Source organism: Perna viridis, chromosome 2 (assembly GCF_037379345.1).
Source record: "Perna viridis isolate PV_CMFRI_1.1 ecotype Kerala chromosome 2, ASM3737934v1, whole genome shotgun sequence".
NCBI lineage: Eukaryota > Metazoa > Mollusca > Bivalvia > Mytilida > Mytilidae > Perna > Perna viridis.
This window is the reverse complement of record NC_142446.1, coordinates 44092171-44112593: the sequence shown is the minus strand read 5'-3', so window position 1 is coordinate 44112593 and position 20423 is coordinate 44092171. Positions and strand designations below refer to the sequence as shown.

General features: G+C 30.3%; 2 protein-coding genes across 21 annotated transcripts in view; one reads left to right on the top strand and one right to left on the bottom strand.

Moving 5' to 3' along the window:
* Positions 1 to 13236, bottom strand: part of LOC148625256 (uncharacterized) — a 79379-nt gene extending 66143 nt beyond the window's left edge. For 6 of the 19 annotated variants that reach the window (XR_015919886.1, XM_088568678.1, XM_088568675.1 and 3 more), the window contains exons 1-11: positions 13092 to 13228; positions 8418 to 8672; positions 6991 to 7883; positions 5892 to 6088; positions 5400 to 5506; positions 4996 to 5092; positions 4478 to 4544; positions 3938 to 4072; positions 3168 to 3242; positions 1903 to 1956; positions 289 to 333 (exon numbers count right to left, since the gene is read on the bottom strand). Coding sequence is in view for 18 of the 19 variants with exons in the window: in XM_088568678.1 (XP_088424804.1) it covers positions 289 to 333; positions 1903 to 1956; positions 3168 to 3242; positions 3938 to 4072; positions 4478 to 4544; positions 4996 to 5092; positions 5400 to 5506; positions 5892 to 6088; positions 6991 to 7883; positions 8418 to 8659 (1912 nt within the window). In the remaining variant the exon portion in view is untranslated. Of the gene's footprint in view, positions 1 to 288; positions 334 to 1902; positions 1957 to 2603; positions 2643 to 3167; positions 3243 to 3937; positions 4073 to 4477; positions 4545 to 4995; positions 5093 to 5399; positions 5507 to 5891; positions 6089 to 6990; positions 7884 to 8417; positions 8673 to 13091 lie in introns of all 19 variants that reach the window. The other 13 variants (XM_088568677.1, XM_088568682.1, XM_088568687.1 and 10 more) reach the window with 6 other exon arrangements.
* A 199-nt stretch (positions 13237 to 13435) lies between these two features.
* The window catches only part of LOC148625255 (cyclin-dependent kinase inhibitor 3-like), a 29281-nt gene continuing 22293 nt past the window's right edge, over positions 13436 to 20423 (top strand). For both annotated transcript variants that reach the window (XM_088568695.1, XM_088568694.1), the window contains exons 1-6: positions 13436 to 13660; positions 14597 to 14652; positions 15840 to 15884; positions 16774 to 16996; positions 18948 to 18979; positions 19468 to 19571. In XM_088568695.1, coding sequence (XP_088424821.1) covers positions 13530 to 13660; positions 14597 to 14652; positions 15840 to 15884; positions 16774 to 16996; positions 18948 to 18979; positions 19468 to 19571 — 591 coding nt within the window. In that variant the 5' untranslated portion in view covers positions 13436 to 13529. The remainder of the gene's footprint in view (positions 13661 to 14596; positions 14653 to 15839; positions 15885 to 16773; positions 16997 to 18947; positions 18980 to 19467; positions 19572 to 20423) is intronic.

Below are 20423 nucleotides of genomic sequence, written 5' to 3'. Positions count from 1 at the left end.
TCTTTGACTTACATATAACAATGCAGAGTATATAGTTAGGTGATTAGCTTAAACAGAACATATGTTAACTGCACCACATTTTAGAAATCTATATGTGAATCTAAAAAGTTAGTTTCTTAGGCCTTTTAAAATATTCTTAAATTCATGCATAATTTGAAACTTTAACCAAGTTATACTACATACAGTATTAGCCAAAACCATTGTTCAATCAAATGAAAATGGGTATAAAATCAAATAATGCCAACTATCCCACTTCACCATGCAAGTATAAAACACATAGCTACTTACTGGCTGCACTCTTTCGACGCAATAAAGCTAACTTTCTAAGAAGTTCTAAGGTATACAGAAATTGAAAGTTATTCTGTAGCAACCCTAACAGAAAGTTTCCTTAATAATGACTAGTGTAAGCCTATTAATTTTAACAAAAATATTACATCTACAATGTAGATTCTACATGGTACAATTTTTCACCAGTTTTAGAAATTATGAAATGGTTTATAATAAAGCTAAGTGAACAATGCTACTTCAAAAAATAATGGTTCAGACATGAAGGAATGAAAAAAAAAGAGTAAAACAAAAAGCACACAATGGTACTGTGACAATATTCCACTTTAAATTGAATCTATTTATTTCTGAAAATAACACTTGATTCTTGCATAAACAGTACAACTACTTATTGCTAAACATATACACTAAATAAATAGGAAATTAGGCATAATTTGTAATTGTTGTATCTTCATACCAAATAAGAACATAATCTGTTGAGTAGAAGCTTTGAAAAAATGACAAAAATCTTCTCAAACCAACAATGGACAAAACTTATTTTTTGTAGCCCAACTCAGAGAAATGTGGGTATATCATAGATGGTTATAGCTATATATCAAATAAGAGCATAATCTGTTGAGTAGAACTTTGAAAAAATGAAAAAAATCATCTTAAACCAACAAATGGACAGAATTGGGGGTATATTTTACATGGTAAAACAGTTAGCACTACCTAACAAGTCAAGTCATGTAGAAACTAGTCAAATACAACTAAGTTCATGAAAAGGTACATGTAGGAACAAATAGATATGCACAATACATACTGAAATAATTTATCAAAATCCATCATTATATTTTGAACTAGATTTTTTGATCTGTGGTGCAAATGTTAATAAATTAATGTTTAAAAACTGCTATTGAGATTTGATTTACAGAATCTAAAGTTTGACACTGTTGTGATAAAATTCTCAGCAATGCAGAAACAATGTTTCATAAGAATTAAATTTCATTATTATCAACATATTTCCACAATACTACTGAAGATTTCGTTCTAACGCACCTTATAAGATCAATTTCAATGAGACAGACTTATGCAAAAAGAAAGAATAAAAAAATATTCTGCAAACATGGAAAGTTTCGTGTAATTTTCACTTCATTTAATGTGATAACAAAATATCTGTGCCAATATCTCCATTAAAAAACTTCCTTTAAGTTAACTAAAAACTAATTGGAGACGTTTTGATGTCTGAGTGCAAAATTTACACCAAAGAAGATGCTAGACTCAACAAATCACAAAAATAATACCCCACAATAAGGCACAAATAAATTTTTAATTGTGTGTTTCCAGTTTCCCAATTTACCTTCCTTTTTGAAGCTGACCCTAAACATTTTATTGTAGATTGAAAAAGAATACAGATTTTTTTTTTTGTTCTGGTACATTTCTTTGGTTCGAACAATAAACAAAAAAATTGTTTTAGTGAAATAAGATGTTTTACCTACCTACCCTACATAATTATTTTTTTTCTGGGGGTGAAATAGGAAACACACAATAAATGAATTAAGGCCTAATTCCTTCATTTACACTACTAAAAATTTTACTTCCCTCTAAACCTAAGGATGTTCATAATAAATATCTCACCTTCTTCTTCCTTCTGTTTTCTCAATCTTTCTGCCTCTTCTGCTGCTCTCAGTTCTACAAAACAGGTCCTAACAATAATAATTCCTATCTCTAAATGCTATCCCAACTTTATTGTGTAAATATAGTTACAACATTATTAGCACAAATTGGCAAGAAATTTTGATTGTGTGAAGAGCATTTGAATACTGCTGATCTTAAAAGACATACATAGTATTAAATCATTGCTTGTACTTGACTTTTAACAGTGAAAATTAGATGTAAATAAATTAATATCAGTTAAAAAGATTATATTTCTTAATATTTTCTCTTATGGAAAGTGAAGAGTCTTCAAGAGAAAATCTTCAAACAAACAAGGTTAACAAAGAAAAGATGCATTTTGGAGAAGAATACAGAAGTAAAGTGGTCCTCCATCTTTGGAAAAATAATCTCAGCTGTCCAATTATTGTTTTGTTTTAGCGTTTTATTTTTCAGTTATTTTCAGAATGACTTTCAGAAGGCAAGGTAACAAAAAGCAACAAACACCAAGTGAAGAGACAAACTACCAAATTGTTGACAGAAAAGTATGATTTATACCTTGAAAATACAGTGCCCAAATCCAAGAAGTTATAGTAAATACAGTGGAAGTGAAAAACAGTTTGTATTTTATGAAACACCCATCAATACTTCTATGCATCAAGACCCTAAAAAGATTGTTTTCATACCAAAAACCTCAAGTTGAATATCTTCATAAAAAGTTGAATCTGAGGTAAAAATTCATTTAAAAAAAACAGTTAAGCTATTGTTTTTATTATTATTGTAGTAGAAAAAGCTGGAAAAAAATAAAATCCATACATCATATTTCATGTCACATCAGGCATTGTGGCATGTTTAGTGATAACACTAAAATGAACATGCATATTCTTCTTCAAAAAATAACGAATCTGTAACAAAAGCTATTAATTATATAAATCAGTAATTAAAATATTCATGCAGTACGTAGTTGCGTTAAACTGATATTAATTTAAGATTCATGCACATTTTTACATACTTCAGGACATTATAGGTTATGCTAAACATGCTGTCAGATGGCACGTTACTGCACATTGTTTATCAGATATTAAACTTTTACACACTACATAAATTTTTAAAAGATTTTAATATCTTTATTATGAAATTAAGTCTCCAATAATGTTTTTAATTATTTTCAACCAAAATTCCAGGTTAAAAAAAAACAATCTTGTATTTATCATGATAGACAATGTTAAATGTGAGTTATCTTCTTTTACCTGCACCATGAGCAGTAATTGGTATTGTCACCAAAACAGGTAAAAATTGTTGCCATGGTATGGGAATGTACGTTTCTTGTAAGGAAAATATTATATTTAATGCTTCTGTCATTACATGAAAATTTGTGTTTTAGTGATATTTTTAAATAATTTGAAAAATATAAACTGCAAAATAACAGACACTTTAGGTAGATAAATTCAAGTACAAATGTATTAAGAACAAAGTTCTATCCACAAGATTTTTCAGAGTTTTTAATATCATGTCTGCATGCTATAGGCTAAATATTTTGCCATAAATCATTAAAAACATGAACCCTATTCGGTTTTGAATCAAATTTATTCAATATTTATCTGATAACACTGGGTCAATGACAATACAGCTATGTTTTATTAATGTCGTCTTATTCTGATATGATATATATATTGATACTCTGAATCTCTGTAAAAGTGTTGAATCAAAATAGCTGGGAACATAATAAAAAACAAATAATACCAAAACAAACAATTTTGTGAAAGAGACCTAAATGGTTGTCAAAGACAAAATGAATCCAAATCTTATTAAATGAACAGATGTACAGACATACAAACTGTTTCTACATTCTCTTCTTAAAAGTTCTGGCTATTATAAAAAATTCTAAATATATTTTTACCCTAAATTTTGTTCATCTTCTATCACTGATCTAATGAGGTTTTTTGTGTTACTGATATTTAAACAAAGATCAGAATAATTGACAAAATTTTACCAAAACTAAAATAGAAATGGTTTATACCTCTTTGTTTAGCATCCCATTTCATCATTCTGGTCAATCTCTGTAATTCCACATAGGCTAATTTCCAGTCAACTCCCATCTTGCTTTTAGAACTAACAACTATATCATCCATATTATCTATACCTTCTTTAATTCCTGTTTATAAATGTTCAAGCATGGGTAAGAAAAATGATATCAATCAAGTCCATAAAAACAGTAAATGTAGTATGATACATGTACAATAGATTGCAAGCAATCAGTGGAAATAAATAATACAGCAAGCCAAAGCATGGAAATTTTACAAACATTTTTTTGTTGCTAAGCATATTTCAATTATAATTATTACTTTTGATGATGCACAATCAATTTCTTTTCATTTTAACTATTTTATTCTATTCATGAGATTCTTTCTCCAAAATTATAAGCATCAACCTATTTAATAATGAGCTTTTTAATATCATATATAAAAACTCTTATTTGTACAATTAATTGAATCAAGTGTTTGAAAAACTATCTTTGTTTATTAATTAGTTAAGTTACCTCCCTTGTTACAGTCCTTACCTAGTTCATGACATTTAATCATCCACAGATCATCAATTTCACATAAATATCTCCATCTTCTACACACCTGTGTATCAAAACAAACAATACAGTTAAAATTCTTTACATTGAAAACTTGAGTTGTTGATGAAAAACATTAGAGTGTTGTGTATTTTGAAGAATATCAATTTTGTTTTTCTGTTCGTTTCTGCTTCTTACATTCAAGATTTTACCATTAAGATTCTTGTTTTTATAGTGTATTTTACCCTTCAGATTGCAAAATTTTCACATTTTTTTTCAGCTGAGTAAAATCATGTCTGCAACTGTATTCTTTTGTTTTAATTTCTTCATTTGATATTTTCATTCATGTTTTGATTGATCCTGTTTGAGTGTTAAATTTTTAAAAAGGCAGTTTACAAGTTTTTTTTCTAAAAGTTTTTTAACAGCCACAATAGATGTAATCAAAAACCATTACAAATTAATCTACAATTGAGAAGTTGAAGGTATCTATCATTCACCATAGTTAACTCCTGATATACCTGAGAAGCTTTAAAGATTTCATGTGGAGTCAGGAATGAAAATATATATAACAACAGCTTGTCTGACAATCTATTAACATCTCTTGTATCTCTTATCCTGAAATGTATGTTATATGTTTTAAATTATGTACAATCAGTCATATAGCAGGTCATATAATAATTTATTTATTGTATACATAATATATTATGTATTATTACAAGTGATATTCGTTGATATATCAATTTTAAAAATATAAAGAAAAATGTGAACTGAATTTTAGCCAAAAAAACAAAAAATCCAAATACTAGTATTACTAAAAAATAATAATTTTAGTAAAACTAACAAAAAAAACAAACATTTTTTTTTCTTGCACCATATCTATCAATTTATCAACATGATAATCAAGCAGAAGTATATAAATAACCTCTGTTGTATATGAGTTGTCAGTAAACTCAAAACCTCGTCCCCACATAGCTTAATTATCTCCTTCAACAGGTTTATCTTCTCATATCCTTCCCATTGTCCAAGCCACTGAAACATAAGACATAGGATAAAAGCTAATAAAACAAAACATTTAAAGGTTAAAACCATGAATGGAACTTGCACAATGTTGGAACACAATTGTATGTGAGGTTTCAATTTTTGAGGTTTTTTTATGTGTTTTGTTCCATGTATAAACCATAAATTAACCCAAATAAATGATACCCATGAATAAAAGTAGCTCCACAATATTTATACAGTGTTTCAGTCCACATTTTTGAAAGGAAATCATAGGATTTTCAATATCTAACAGAAAATTGATAATCAAAGAAAAACAATGGTAAAATATAATAAAGTGTCTCCAGAAAGAAATAGTATGGGCAGTGTACATTCTTCTCTTATGTTGCATTGTCTCCTAAAGATATATGGTACTCACATTCCATATCTGCCTCAACTGGTCTTTAAAATTGGTCATAAGGTCACCTTTCTTAGCTTTCAGAAAGACTTTTCCCTTCTTTGGAGCTCCAACCCACCATTTTACATTTTTATACGATCTTTGGAGTGTAACAGGGAGATCCTGTACTCCTCTAGGTCTTTGTACAGAACCAAATCTTATCTGTCTCTGCATTGGACCTGAATCAAATGTACAATATTATACTAAGTTTTCAATTTAGATTTTTTAACTTAACCTTAAAAAAAAATACACAATATTTCTCCTTTATATACTGTGAAAGTACTTTAATTCTCGGATACCAATTTGCATGGATTAGGGAAGAAACACAATTTTGTGGATTCTTAAACTTGTGGTTTTGAAGTTTTCAGTATACACATCAATGGGATTCTCCTTTTCGTTGAGAACCAAATTTTGTGGTTTGGCCTACCCACAAAACCACATAAATTGGTACCCCACCAACAATAGTACTTTCACAGTAATAGAAGGAAGTTTTCATATTATAATGTTCATAATAACACCAAAATATTACAACAACTCATGAAACTCTGAAATAAAAAATTTCAACAAAAATGTTATCAATTAATATACTCATATTTATATTTGAAATAGAATAAAAGAACAGTGTTCTAATGTCCCCCACGTAAAAAAAAGTGCTGAAAACTTTAAATTCACTGAAAAGTCCAAGGACTGTAACTTCTGTAAAAATCATTCAATTGTAACCAAAGTCAAACTTAATCTGTAACCCTTTATAATAAGGCTACATACCAAGAACTAATTTGTTTTTACAAAAAAGTGTGGAAAACACGGATGGACAGATGCCTGTCATTTCCACGTCCCCTCGCAACATGTCGCGGGGGACAATAAATATCAATTCAATATACTGTATAGTGGGAAATTTTTGCTGAATTTAAGCTTGTCAAATTTAGGTCCAGATATTTTATATATAACTTCTTTTACATTAACTCTAAATGCAAAAAATAAAGACTGCAGAAATTTGACACCCTATTCCATAGAGCAAATCACAAAATTTGGCACCTCCAAAAAATACCCACTATATGCTATTCCATGAGAAAAGCATTACCTAACTTCTGAAGAGTTTCACCATCCTCTGAAAAGAAATCAGGAGTACTAGCTGCTGTGCCACTGAATAAAAATTGTCTAAATCGACTAGTATTTCTACTTGAAAAATGTTCTAAGCTTTTAGACATATCTGAATGTATACTGGAATAGCTCTTTTCTCTAGGAATACTTCTAGTTGTCTCTATAATGGTAGGTGATAGTACTCTAATTCTAGAATACTGCTGTGACTTGGCAAGACCTCTCATGGAAGTATCCGTTTCCCTCATAGGAATGTTTGTGTCACGTAAAAGTGAGATATTCGTCTCTCTGGCAAAAGAAGGATTAGTGACATCTTGTATTTCCTTCTCTACCTCATCATCTCCCAAGTGATCAATATCCATTGACCTAAAGCTGACTTGGGAAGTGCCTTCTTGCCTTGGTGTGTGATAAATAGGTTCCTCTCCTTTAAACTTAGTGGCAGTTCCATACTTGTGAAGAACAGCTGCATGACCAATTGCCTGTTGAATAATTGTATCAGTCAAATCAGTGACATATTTTTCAAAGGGGTTGATTTTATCTGCCGCTTCACAAAGCCTGTCAAAAGTATCCTGTTTGCTGACTTGACCACTTACAGGTGTAACAGAAGAGCTAACAATTTCTTCTAATTTATCAATTCTTCCTTTTTCAACAACTGTAAAGTCATAAGTCTGTCCAGGTGTCTCTGTAGTTAATGCAGATTTTGATGGTAATGGAACTGGTTCTTCAAAGGTAAGTTTATAATTTTTGGATTCATTTCTTTCTTTCAGTAACTTAAATGGTGTGGAGGGGTATCTATGTTTATATGCAGCAGCATAATCTCTATGTCTCACCGGTTCCAATGTTGTGGCAAGGATGTCTAACTGAGATTTACTACATCTGACAGTGAAAAAAAATCAAGAAAATACAACACATGGAAAATAATTTAAATTTGTTCTATCATTTCTATACTTTTTATTTTAACAGTAACTCATAAAAAAACATGAAATTCAGGGTATGACAATAATATTTTATGAGACCTGTCTTATCTGGCATGATGATAAAAATTTTACTTGCCAAAATTGAAATTTAGGTTGTCATTTAGTTAATGCATTTTGAAGAAAAGATAAAACTGTAGGTTGTCCTCCAGACAATTTAACTTTAAACTTGTTCTAAGGGTAATTAAACTTGTCTAAGGCAATAAGATAATCTTTAATGTCAGACCCTAACACTGAAAAAGTGATTTAGCATTCGTTTATGTTCTATGACTTGATGGGTTTTTTTTCTGAAGCAGTAATAAAAAATTTTCATAAACACAGGTTACATTGATTATGGGTATATTTGCTTGCCTACCTTTAAATTTCATAAAAAAAAATCTTAATTTTACTACCATGGCAAAAGAAAAAGCAAAAAAAAAGTAAGTTTTCTTTGTACCTGTCTACAATACCACACAATAAGTGTTGTTGCTGCCATGGTCGCCATGCCTCAAACCAGTCACCAATCTTTTTATATATCTGCTGATTATTCAGTCGTGAGAAATCAATTTCAGCCACTTTATCATCCTTTGTTGTAGGGGGTAAATACACAACACCTTCAAAGTTTCCATATCTTAGACCTTTTACAGGCCTAACAGAAAAATCTCTGGTTAGATTTATGGGTACTATTGAAGCTGGCATAATGGCAGATCACCTAAAAGAAAAATGGTCAATTCTTATCATTGAAAGGGATGAATTTTCATTATTTGTTTTTGTTTGTTTGTTGTTGTTCACTTTTTTGATTGTTTTGTTTTTGTTAGTTATTGTGTGTACTAAAATCAGTTCTATTCATTTCTGCTTTTAGCTTGATATATCTGTTTCTTCTGGATATTTACTACTCCTGAATAGCAGGACCAAACAATTTATAATTTTTCATCTTAATACTGAGAATGATCAAAGTCTGTTCAGTTAACATCAAATTCAGCCCAAATATTGAAATAAAATTACATATGTATTTCCAGTATACTCGAATGTTGTATTTGTTTTTGTTGAATGCACATTGCATTTGAAATAATCTGTTATTATAGTTTAAGCATACATATTTATGCACTGAAACTGAGCACCCTTATATCTTTTATGCCTGTCATCTTTTTACCATCAAAACCTAAAACAAGACTTCTCTGAGTTTGATTTTAATCTTTCTGGAAATAATTATCAATCTCCCGTGCATATGGACCAATATCAGGCAAAGAAAATACATATGTAGGTTACATTGGATGAAAAGAAATAGGGTAGGTAGGTATGTAAATCATTTTGTTTTTCTTTTTAATAATTTTACATAAACACTTATGGGAGAATTGTTTTACTTTAATAGCGTTCAACATAAAAATTGATAGTTTAGCAGCGTTACACAAACAACACCAATGAAATGTCTAAAGGTAGGTAGGGTAAACTCTGGCCTTACTAGACTAGTAAGATCAGCTAGAGTACTAGTGAATAACACCAGGATATCTATCATGTGAATTGAATCAAAATTACAGTCAGGATCATAATTTAATGAGTTGTCAGGCTCTAGAATGGCCATTTCATATCACCCTTATAAAGTGAAATTTTTATTAATATTCATTACAAGTTCAATATAGCTTTGTTTTAAATGGAAGCTCACATACAACCAGTGTATAAAGGCAATTTTCAAATTTATTTCTTATAATGAGCAAGTGAACTCTTTTATAAATGTATTTGATTTCTGATATACCATTAACAAATGCACTACCAATTATAACATAATGAGTAACATTCATTTTAATCCAGTGTTGTGTGATAAATGGCAGATATTTTTAATCAACAGTATTTTTAGAAATTGCCAAGTTAGTACATAAGGGCTGGATCATCATTAGTTGTCAGTGTTTGTCAGTTCTCAAGCCTAAAACAGAAAAAATTCTTTAGTTTGAGGGATGGTATAAAAGGCTCACTGTAATAAGCTACAAAAATGTATGTTCTATGTGACTACAAAACTTAACTGAATACATGTAAGCAAATTAATGACAATATTCAAGTCATTGAAGTGTCAAAATGCTCAAATCAAAGAACAGTTTATAAAGAGGGATACAACAGACGTATTGAAAGGAAGAGTCATTAAGTTAGAGATGTTAAGAAAAAAACAGTACATATGAAATAGGCAGGAGAAAAGCGAGTCATCAAAGAGTTATGGTTCAGTGGTACTTAGGGATCTTTTCATATCGAAGCCATGTGTATCTGTATGAGTATCGATAAATAATAGAATCAATGACTGACACATTAATTTAAGAATTGGATACATGTACATGAAGGTCATTCATACAAACTCTCTTGATTATTTAACACATTACACGTGATCTATTCACACTATCAGCAAGATAAAGTTACAGTCAAACCTTGTTGAGTTGAAGTTGAAGGTACCAGACAATATTGTTCGAGTTATCCAAGGTGGCTTATAACGAGGAAATATATTGGTTTGTGATTTTCTCTGCTTTTTTAAATGACTTTAAAAATGTACACACATTGTATTGCTTGTACATGTATATGTACTTCACTTTATCCGGGTACTTTGTGTCATCTTGCTCATTGTATTGGAAGATAATTTTTATGTGTTGTAGATCAAACATGTTATAAATGCCATATTATGCTGAGCATCATCGAATGTTTCAGGGGAAATTCTTATTCATTTTTTTATACATCGAAAATGTCATCAGTACATAACGTATTGCTTTGAATAAACAAAAAATTGGGAGTTCTGTCAAACTATGTGTACTATAACACAATCATAATATTTCAGATTTACTAGCAAAATAAACATAGTCCTAAAAATACATCAGTTACTATCATCTTCTTTGTGTGTAATTAAATGATCAGATATCGTTCATAAAAATAACATTTACCAGTATTAGTTCCTTTTTTTAAACAAGCTACTTTGTAGTAATAAAATACAAAAATCAAGCCATAAAGGTGTCAATGGGCATTACATTAACCATGCTAAATGTTGTAAAAACAGACTTGGATAATGATTTGTAATAAAGCAATCAGTTTTCCTACTAATTAGATAATTTCCAGACATTAGAGTTAATTAACCTCGAAGACTTACCAAGGGGATTGATTGATAACCTCAAGTTATCTGCCATTTTGTTTATCTGAGTTTGAGTCATGACTCATCAGAGGTAAAATCGTATTGGAAAAGGGGATTTTTTGCTGGGACTATCAAATTACCTTTGTAGTTTGAGTAACCTAAGGTTTCAACAAACTCAAGTTCGACCCATTGACGTTTGACTGTATATACAATCCTTGCAAGAAGTAGTCAATATCAATCTAAAGAAATATGAACACACTTCCAAAATATGATGAAACCAAATTAACATCAAAAATGAAAAAAAAATATTGTTTAAATGGTCATTTGCAAAATCCCTAAAATTTACTGCAATGAATGTGGGAAAAATGCTTGTTGATAAAGTGTGAACTCCACATTATAGCTCTGTATAGCACAAATACTCTGTCTTCCATAGGCACAACCTCAATCATATTATTTACTAAATTACTAAATTGACTAATCCCGCTCTTCGTCAATGTTGTCTGACATTCGCTTACACATTGTGCATCAATCTCTTCTTCTGTATATTTTTTTCACTTTAAAAACCAACTTTGTGATGTCATAGCTCAAGCAATCATGGTGGCACTCATAGGCATGGGAAATTCAAATTCCCTAATTATATATTGCAATTAATTAGTTAAGAATGTTTTTTTATTTTAATTTTCATGAACATTTAACAGATTAGTTTCAATATTTATAACTTGCACAATAACAGTCTCCTTACAAAAAAAAAACTCTTAACAGATTGCTAATATATTTCTTTCAAAAATGAGCTATCATACAATGATTTTCGTTGAGGAATAATATTTTGGTGAGCAGACTGGCGAGATCTGCTTCTGTCTTGAAAGAGTAATCAAGGGAACCAAGGTTATAGCAGTAATCAAAAGAATGTAATCCAGGGACAAAGACCAGACATGGAAAACAGACATACACAACAAAGAACATAAAGTAACTAAAATCATACATACAAAGTAACAAAAGTAAATGAGCAACTCGGACTCCACTAAAAACTGGGAGCATGGACCAGGTGCACCGGTAGGGTAAGCGTCCTCTGCTTTTCTAGAAACACCCGCCGAGTTGCTCATAGTCATGAAAATCATGAGTTCTCTCTGACCAGTACCATTTTCTGGGTATGGTCTAAAATGTGTAACCCGTACCCATACCCAAATACTATTTCGTCATTTTTTTTTCATTATTACATGATATTTCCAGCTGAAAGTTGGTACATATTTACAAAATGATATGATGGTTAGGCTAGATTTAATGATATTCAAAATATTTGTCGAAAAAATTTATTGTATTCTGTTTTCTCTTTTCAAGAGGTCTAAAATGTGTAACCCAAAATCAAAGTCCAGTATTTTTTGTTATCTGTACAATTTTAATGCTAATTGGAAATTAGAACATCATGATATTATCAAAATTTTCATTGATGATAAATTAAAATCACATCAGACTGTGTTTATGAGACATTGTTTTTCATTCTGGATAAGATAGTATCCATTCTTTGCTGGTATGGGGATTGACGCTAAGTACGCTATGGAATTCAAACTCAACCACTTCTTTTTTAAAACAATATCAAATCTTTCAAAACTTTACCCAAAGTTCTAAAGTGAAGTTTTAACCTCTTAATGATGTTAGAAAACCGTCAAATTTGGATAGGAAAGTAAAAAATAGTCACTAATTAGTTTGATATGGTGACTTCCGTTTCCACATTTTAGACTTTTGACATCGGAAAACCGATCAAACAAGAAATATTAGAAAAATATACATCATTTTCTTGATTAGAAATTAATTGAAAAAGACTTTTCCACATCTCATGCGATTTTTAGTTCTTAATATACTGCAAAAATGAAAATTTTAGCAAATCATTATTTGGGTACGGGGGAAAGTTGGTACGGTTATGGGTACAGGTTACACTTTTAGACCATACCCATTTCTGAGTGTAACAAATATTTTAAGTCGATACTGAGTAACTTCAAAGAATGCTTGTTTCGTTCTCTATCAAATACTAACAACAAGATCTTGATTGCTTCCAAAATTCGGAGTTGTTTTCTCGTTGATTAATCCCATAATTGAACTTTTGTACGATTGTTTACATCTGTCACCTCCATCTTTCCGTTTCTAGGACAGGTGCTCCTTATCTAAAACTAGTTCGACCATCCCGATCATTTTGAACAGGAATTCGACTTACTTTTATTCAAAGGTATTGGTTAATAATTTCAAACCCAATTTAATTTAAATCTTATTCTTATTTGGTATTTTCAGTATCATATCATTGACAGTAATTTTCTTTATAATAATTTATGTTTCATTATCGGAGCTGAACTCTTAGTTGTGACTCTGAAGCGCCTCATAGAAAAATATTATTGAAACGCTTTGCTAACCAAGAGCGGGAATTTCGAAAAGTGACAGCTATAAACTCGACTCATTTATACTTATATTTTTTATGATATGACAGCAGTAACCAACGAAACTGGAACAATGAAAGAAGAAGCAACAAATAAGTCAAGTGTTTCCTCAAATTTTGATTCATCAGACGATGAAGACAATGAATTTGACTTGTCCCCCTTCAAAATTTCTTGGTAAGTAACTTAATTCCACAAAAATGTTTCACATTTTCATGTATGTGCAACTGATGATTAAACTATCTAGTTCAATGCAAACATACACACATTTTATGATTTTGACTATCCTTGAAGATCTGATACTATACCGCCACTTTCACAGGATTCTGTTAGCATTTGCTTTTATTATGAAACCAACGGGTGTTGGTGGTGGAGCCCAGCCGTTTAGGACATGTTTGATAAAGGAATTCAGTCAGAGTATGTCCTACCAAGGACTGGGCTGCAGTGTTGACATTCTGGTCTAATGTTAGACCGTGGGGCTTGAAAGTGTTTCCCCAAGCTTACTGATTGGGAGTACTTCAACCAAAGAGTTCATACATGTACATGTACACACAATTTGGTTATTTATAGTGTATGCAGTTATTTTTCTAGCCCTCATTATTTTCTCTGACAAAAGACTTTACACCTAGAACACTACTTAGGCTTGATATATTTTGGGTAGCTCAAATAATGGGAAACCTAGGTATTAAACGAAAACCAGATTGAAAATCTGAAAACCTCAATAAAATATGTTTTGGGTGGTATAATTGCTCACTATGTTATTCAAACATACTTGAAATAAGTTTTTTATGAAAAATATTTCAACTCTTTCTAGCGACCCAACGAAAGTCTGTTACAATCAATATGGTGTCTATATTTTGAATTTATTCACATGTTTCTGACACCATATTGATTATTAGAGACTTTCATTTGGTGGTTAGAAAGTGTTGTTATATGCATAATGTATATTTAAATGATAAAGGAAGCAATTTTTCCACTAAAAAAAAACATATTTCATGAAGGTTGTCAGATACATTGTATATACATTGTACATTTAAACACCTGGTTTTTTTTTATAAGAAAAAAAGCCAGGTTTTCAGTTATTCGAGGTACCAATATTTTTTTTAATTTCAGGTTGGATTTGACAACATATGGCATTGATGAATCTCTAGGAATAAGTGCATTGCCAGGTGAGATCATCAAAGGCAAAGGAGTATGTTCAGAAAATATGGAAATCAGTCTCAAAAAATTAGAGTGGGCCAAAAAATTGAAAATTGCATAATTCACTAGTTGAAAATGTGCCTTCATTAAAAACAAAGTTTAATTTCTGTTAATGTATATGTTGCACTAAAATTGTAGATGAAAATAAAGCAAAATTAGAAAATTTAGCCATATTGTGTTAAATTAGCTTATTTCATGAGACATTTTTATGCAGAAAATTTTGAACGCATTTATCAAATTGTTTGATATTTATACAAAAGGAGCCTTCTGTACCATCACAACTCTTAACATAAGATTTTGTTGTTCACATCTTCCGCTCTTTATTTTTGGATTAAAGAACTACCCTTTATCATCTCATTTTTGTGAAAATTCTATGAAAATTGTGTAGAAGCAGAGTTTTGTGCCCTCCTTATACATGTAACAAAATTATGACACAACAGCTTGTATTTTCTGTATTTGTATAGTGTTTTAACTTAAAAATAGGCAAATAGAAAATTTCGAATAGTAAGTTGAGACTTAGGCAAAACTAGTGTTAGTGAATCTACCCATTGGATCGTAAATGAATTTGTATATGTCATTCACTTCAAAGAATATGGTCTGTAGATTAATGAAAACACAGAAGGAAAATTTGATCAATTTATGCCTGTGATAAGAATTTAAGAGCCTTTGTGGAATATTGGAGAAACTAATGTTATTAAGTGGCAGTTTTTCTAGACATCAGACTGAAGGTGATTCATACATGTCAAAAACCCACTAAAGTCAGTTTTATTTCTTGTTCAGAGACAGTTACTGACTATTGGTTATATAACTAGTCTTAGTTTTTCATTTGGTTGTTGGTTTTTTTAGGTAAGAGATTATATAGATTGTACATGAAATTTGCACATTGCAAGAGTTATCGTCCTTGATTTGGTTTCATTTGGTTGATTTTAGTGTGAGATGAATGTATGATTTTCTGAAAAGTGCAGATCTGAATACAGAAATGATTATTATTATGTAAATATATAGCATATGTAGACAGAAAAACCATCATTTGTTCTGTGGGTTTTTCTACTTCATGAATCACTTTACCATTGGCAGTGTCTGATTTTTATATGGAGTGGTACTTAATTATACGTATAAATCCTGAATGTTAATTTCTTTTGTTTTATTTGTACAGGTTGTAGGTTTAAAGACACATGGAGAAAACTTGAAAATGACATAAGTATGTACACATGAGCTATCTTTGACATTTGATGTAGGAAGTCTGTCCATTGAAATAATAGAATTGATGGATTTTCAGATGTTTAGATTTTTGAAAGCATACAGAAATTAAATACAAAATAAAAATATGTAAGTAAGGGGACGATGATAAAAGCCCACGCACATGCTTGCACATTTGAAGTACATGTTTATGCATGATTATACATGCTGTCTTGTATTAGTGTTTATCACCTGTTTTACCATAGGCTGTCTGTTTATGCATGATGACATTATAAAGGGTAACATTGTGGTAAAACTTTGGTCTTTTAGATTTATATAGATTCTTATATGACAATTACAATATTTATTTTTCTTCATATTTTTGAAGACTGAAGTCTTGGATGATAAGAAATACAATATTACCAATTTTTTATAAATATTACAAAAATATTACAAAACAATAACATTTGTGGTAAAACTTTGACCAACTTACATCACTTAGAATGATTTAGACCTTATGACAGTTGCAATATTTTTAAAAAATATTTTTAAGTCTTGCATGGCTAAAAATTCAGTAATACCAATCTTATATAAATATTGCAAAAATGGTTCTAAAAGGCTTTTATATTTCAAATATTTTTTATTTAATATAATAAAAAGTGTCTTTTTAGAAGATGAGGAATTTGAAAAAAAATTTTTTATTCATCCTTTTCTTTACCTTTTATCTTTCTTAATGAAATAATTGGTTTCCTTCACATAATTTTGTTAAATTTGTACTTGTTTTCCAAAACTAGTGAAGAACTCATAAGATTTAATCTATTGTCAAGGCCTTCATACAAAAATGTAGATGTAAGCAGTTGAATTTTTGTGCATGTATTTATTATCATACATTTGCCTCTTTCCTGTCCTAGAATGTTTAGTTACTGAGGATGTTAAAGAAGTCTTCTGTTTATGCAGTAAAGGTGAATTGAACAAGTACAGGGTACCAAGGTTATTGAGCAGTCTACAAAATGAAGGTATAACAGTTCATCACACACCCTTCCCTGACGGCACTATACTTAGTATTGGAGAATTGGTCCAAATAATCGATGATTTACATGTCTCACTAATGAATAAAAGGAAGGTTGTGATACAGTGAGTTATTCTTGTATTAATTGGATAAACAGTCTTAAACCTAACGCTATTTCAGTACCAGTCTGCCTAAGAATCATGTAGTGGGTGATTTATTGATGTCATATATTTGAACCAAATTGACTTTCTATCTGTTGGACATAATGGAAAACAATAAAAAAAAATTTTAAATTATAAATATTTTACTGGCCGTTACCTTGGCAATGGCCTGTCCTTAGCAACCACCAATTTTGGGCCTAAAAATCACCAAAATGTCACTATTTGAATGTAGTTTTTTTAATTTAAATGGTGGAAATTTTTCAAACTACATAAATATATTAATGAAATATGTCTTGAATAAAACAATTGACAATAAAGTACAAAACAATCTGATTGGTTAAAATCTGGTTACTATAGTCACCAAATTTCATAAGTTTTGACATTTTGAATTATGTTGAATTAATCTATGTTCAGAGTAATTTTGCCATGACAAGAAAGAAGATATTATCCAAATACATGCATGGTTGTAAGCAGGACCTTTCTACTGAAATATATCAAAAATAAAAATATGACTATCTTTGTTTTTTGCTGATCTGAACCCAAAATGACCCCCCATTAAGACTTTTCTTCTTCTTAAAATACAACTAAAGCTTTTAAAAGCCATCACATATTGTTTAATTTCTACCAAACCAAAATCTCTAGTCCCAGGCTTCAGCTAGAAGCTTAAATTGTTTGCTTACATTGCTTAAAGGATTTTATGGTAATGGTGGCCTACTTTCTTTAAGGGATATCTTGTCTTCTCATTGAATAAATTTGTTACCTATATGATGAAATGTGTAACACTGAAGGCAAGTAAACCCCTTCTTTTGCTTAGAATTGATGATATAGTACTAAATTTATTCTATTTTTAATGAACTAGTTTCTTTCAAACTAAAATTTTGTTCATACTCCTTATGGTATAATGGGCATTAAAAAAAATCGAATGCATACAAATATATTTTTTTCACAAATGTATTCACAGATAATGAAAATTCTAATGTGAATCCATACATTTAAATTGGTATGCATTATCCTATTTGCATCATTGATACTTTTTTTTTTATTGCAAATTTATATTCTACAGTTGTGTGAACACAGCATTAGACATTTAATCCAATCACATGGTGCACACTAAATAACCTGTGTAGAAGGTTTTTTTCAAGTGTACACCACAGGCATTGAGGCCATTTCAAATAGACCCAAAAAATATAATAGTCATTCCTTATAATTTGATTTAAGTATAAAAATTCAATGAGTAAATCATTAAAAAAAGTTTGATGACAGCACAGTCATTACAAAATTTGGTCTGTGAGATGATAGACCAAATTTTTTATCCAGTCAGAAACCGTGTTACTTCTGAAATTAAATTATATTGAAATATTGAATCAAGTGCATAGCTGTATGGAAATGCACATTGCATGTCATTCATTTGTTCTAAGTGAATTTTGATCCACATTAGCATGCACATAAAAAAAATGTCAAATTACTAGCAAAGTCAGTAAAGTGTAGGCTGATGCCAATTGAATGTGCATTATGTGTGAAAGGACAGTATTTTATTATAGATATGCATTGGAAAATCAATTATATTGGCATATTGACTTTTTAGTACCATTTTTCTGAAAGCCCTGTCTAATTATTTCATACAATGTAATTGAGTGATAGCAAAAATATTCCATAAGGAATCAGATTTTATCATTTTTCACCACAATTTGAAAAAAATATGGAATTCAGTTGGTTATGTACTTGTATACTTTCAATTATAAGAAAGCTCCCTGTTGAAAATGATTAAAAGAATGGTCTATTGATATTCAGATGGTATCAGTGACTTGCCCATTCTTACATTTGTTCTACCAACCATTGTAACTAACTTGGTACATCTTTTATTTTGTTGTATTTTGATAAATTTGTCATATTGTTACCTTTGATTTCATTTCAGCTGCTATGGTGGACTAGGAAGATCTTGTTTTGGTGAGTTTCAATAAAACTTGCAAAAAACATAATAACAGTTACATTGTTAGACTACTGTGGTACTAAAAATATTACAGTATGAAAATTTAAGACTCATGAATAGTGTTACATATTAGAGGTTTTTGCATCACTCAATTGTCAGATTAAACAGGTCCTTTGTGTATAAAACTAAATGCTATTTTCTCAAATTCTAAATGGTTTAAGTTAAGTCAATCAAAAGCTTCTTTGCTAGTCTTTAATTGTTAAAACCCAGTAAAAAGTTAATGAAACATCGTTGCAGTAAAACTAACTATAAAGCTGTTGAAACAAACAAGATTTTTTGGATGAAGATGAGAAAAGTAATAAATCCAATACATGCCTCTAATGTCGTGACCAATGACTCATTATTTTTTTTTGGTGTAAGAATGTAATGCAAATGAAACAATACTGCACATATGTCTCTAAAAGTGAGATGTTTATTTCTTAAATATTATATATTTCTCTGGTAGTTGCTGCAGCACTAATGATGAAGCTCGACACTACCTTGTCGGCTGACAAATCTATAGAAGTGCTAAGAGAGTTACGAGGACCTGGAGCAGTACAGTCTGTGAAGGTATATATATTGTATAAGTCTGGCACTGTTATATAGCCTTTGAAATCCTAAATCATAGTTCAAATAAGGGGAAAACTGTAAAGTACTCCCTTAGTTCTAATACTCCCAAATTTGACCATACCTCAATCAGTGAAAGACTACACTCAAAGTAATTGAGAAAACTTACCTTATCTGTACATATAGCCCAACTCATAGATGTTCTTTGAACCTAATAATGCTAATTTGCTGTTAGCGAAATTTGTGGTCCTTGTATTCTGATTCTTATAAAGTGACTGTATATTATTAATGGTATTTGTCGTTTAATGTGGTACAACTAGCCAAACACCTTCTCCAACAAATGAGCAAATCCTGAAACAATTATAACATTGATTATTGCTACATGATTATTTCTTTTTATTTAATTTTAACTTCTTTTCCATGACAAAATAATATTTTTTTCAAAACTGAACCTTGGACACGTATGTGTTACTTGGTTATCAGAGAATGTGCTCACTCCTTTACATGGTCAGAGTAATGTGTCCATGTGGGGTTGTATGCTTATGGTTACCTGCAGGCTGTTGCTTCTATGAACTAGTGCATTATAAAAAATCTTGCTCAGCATGTAGGACTAGTACAAAACCAGGTCTACTAGTTAATCAAAGGGTCTTGTCCTAAAATGCACGAAATATTTGCCTTTAATAGAAAGTTTGATTTAATAATACTGTCAATCAATCAATCATTTACATATCTGAAATATATAATTTTAAAAGCACTAATTAGTCTGACTAGGAACATTAACTTAAGTCTCACTTGGCATTTCTTGTATTAATAAAAAAATGGTTTCAGTATTCTGTACACTCTATCTATTACTTA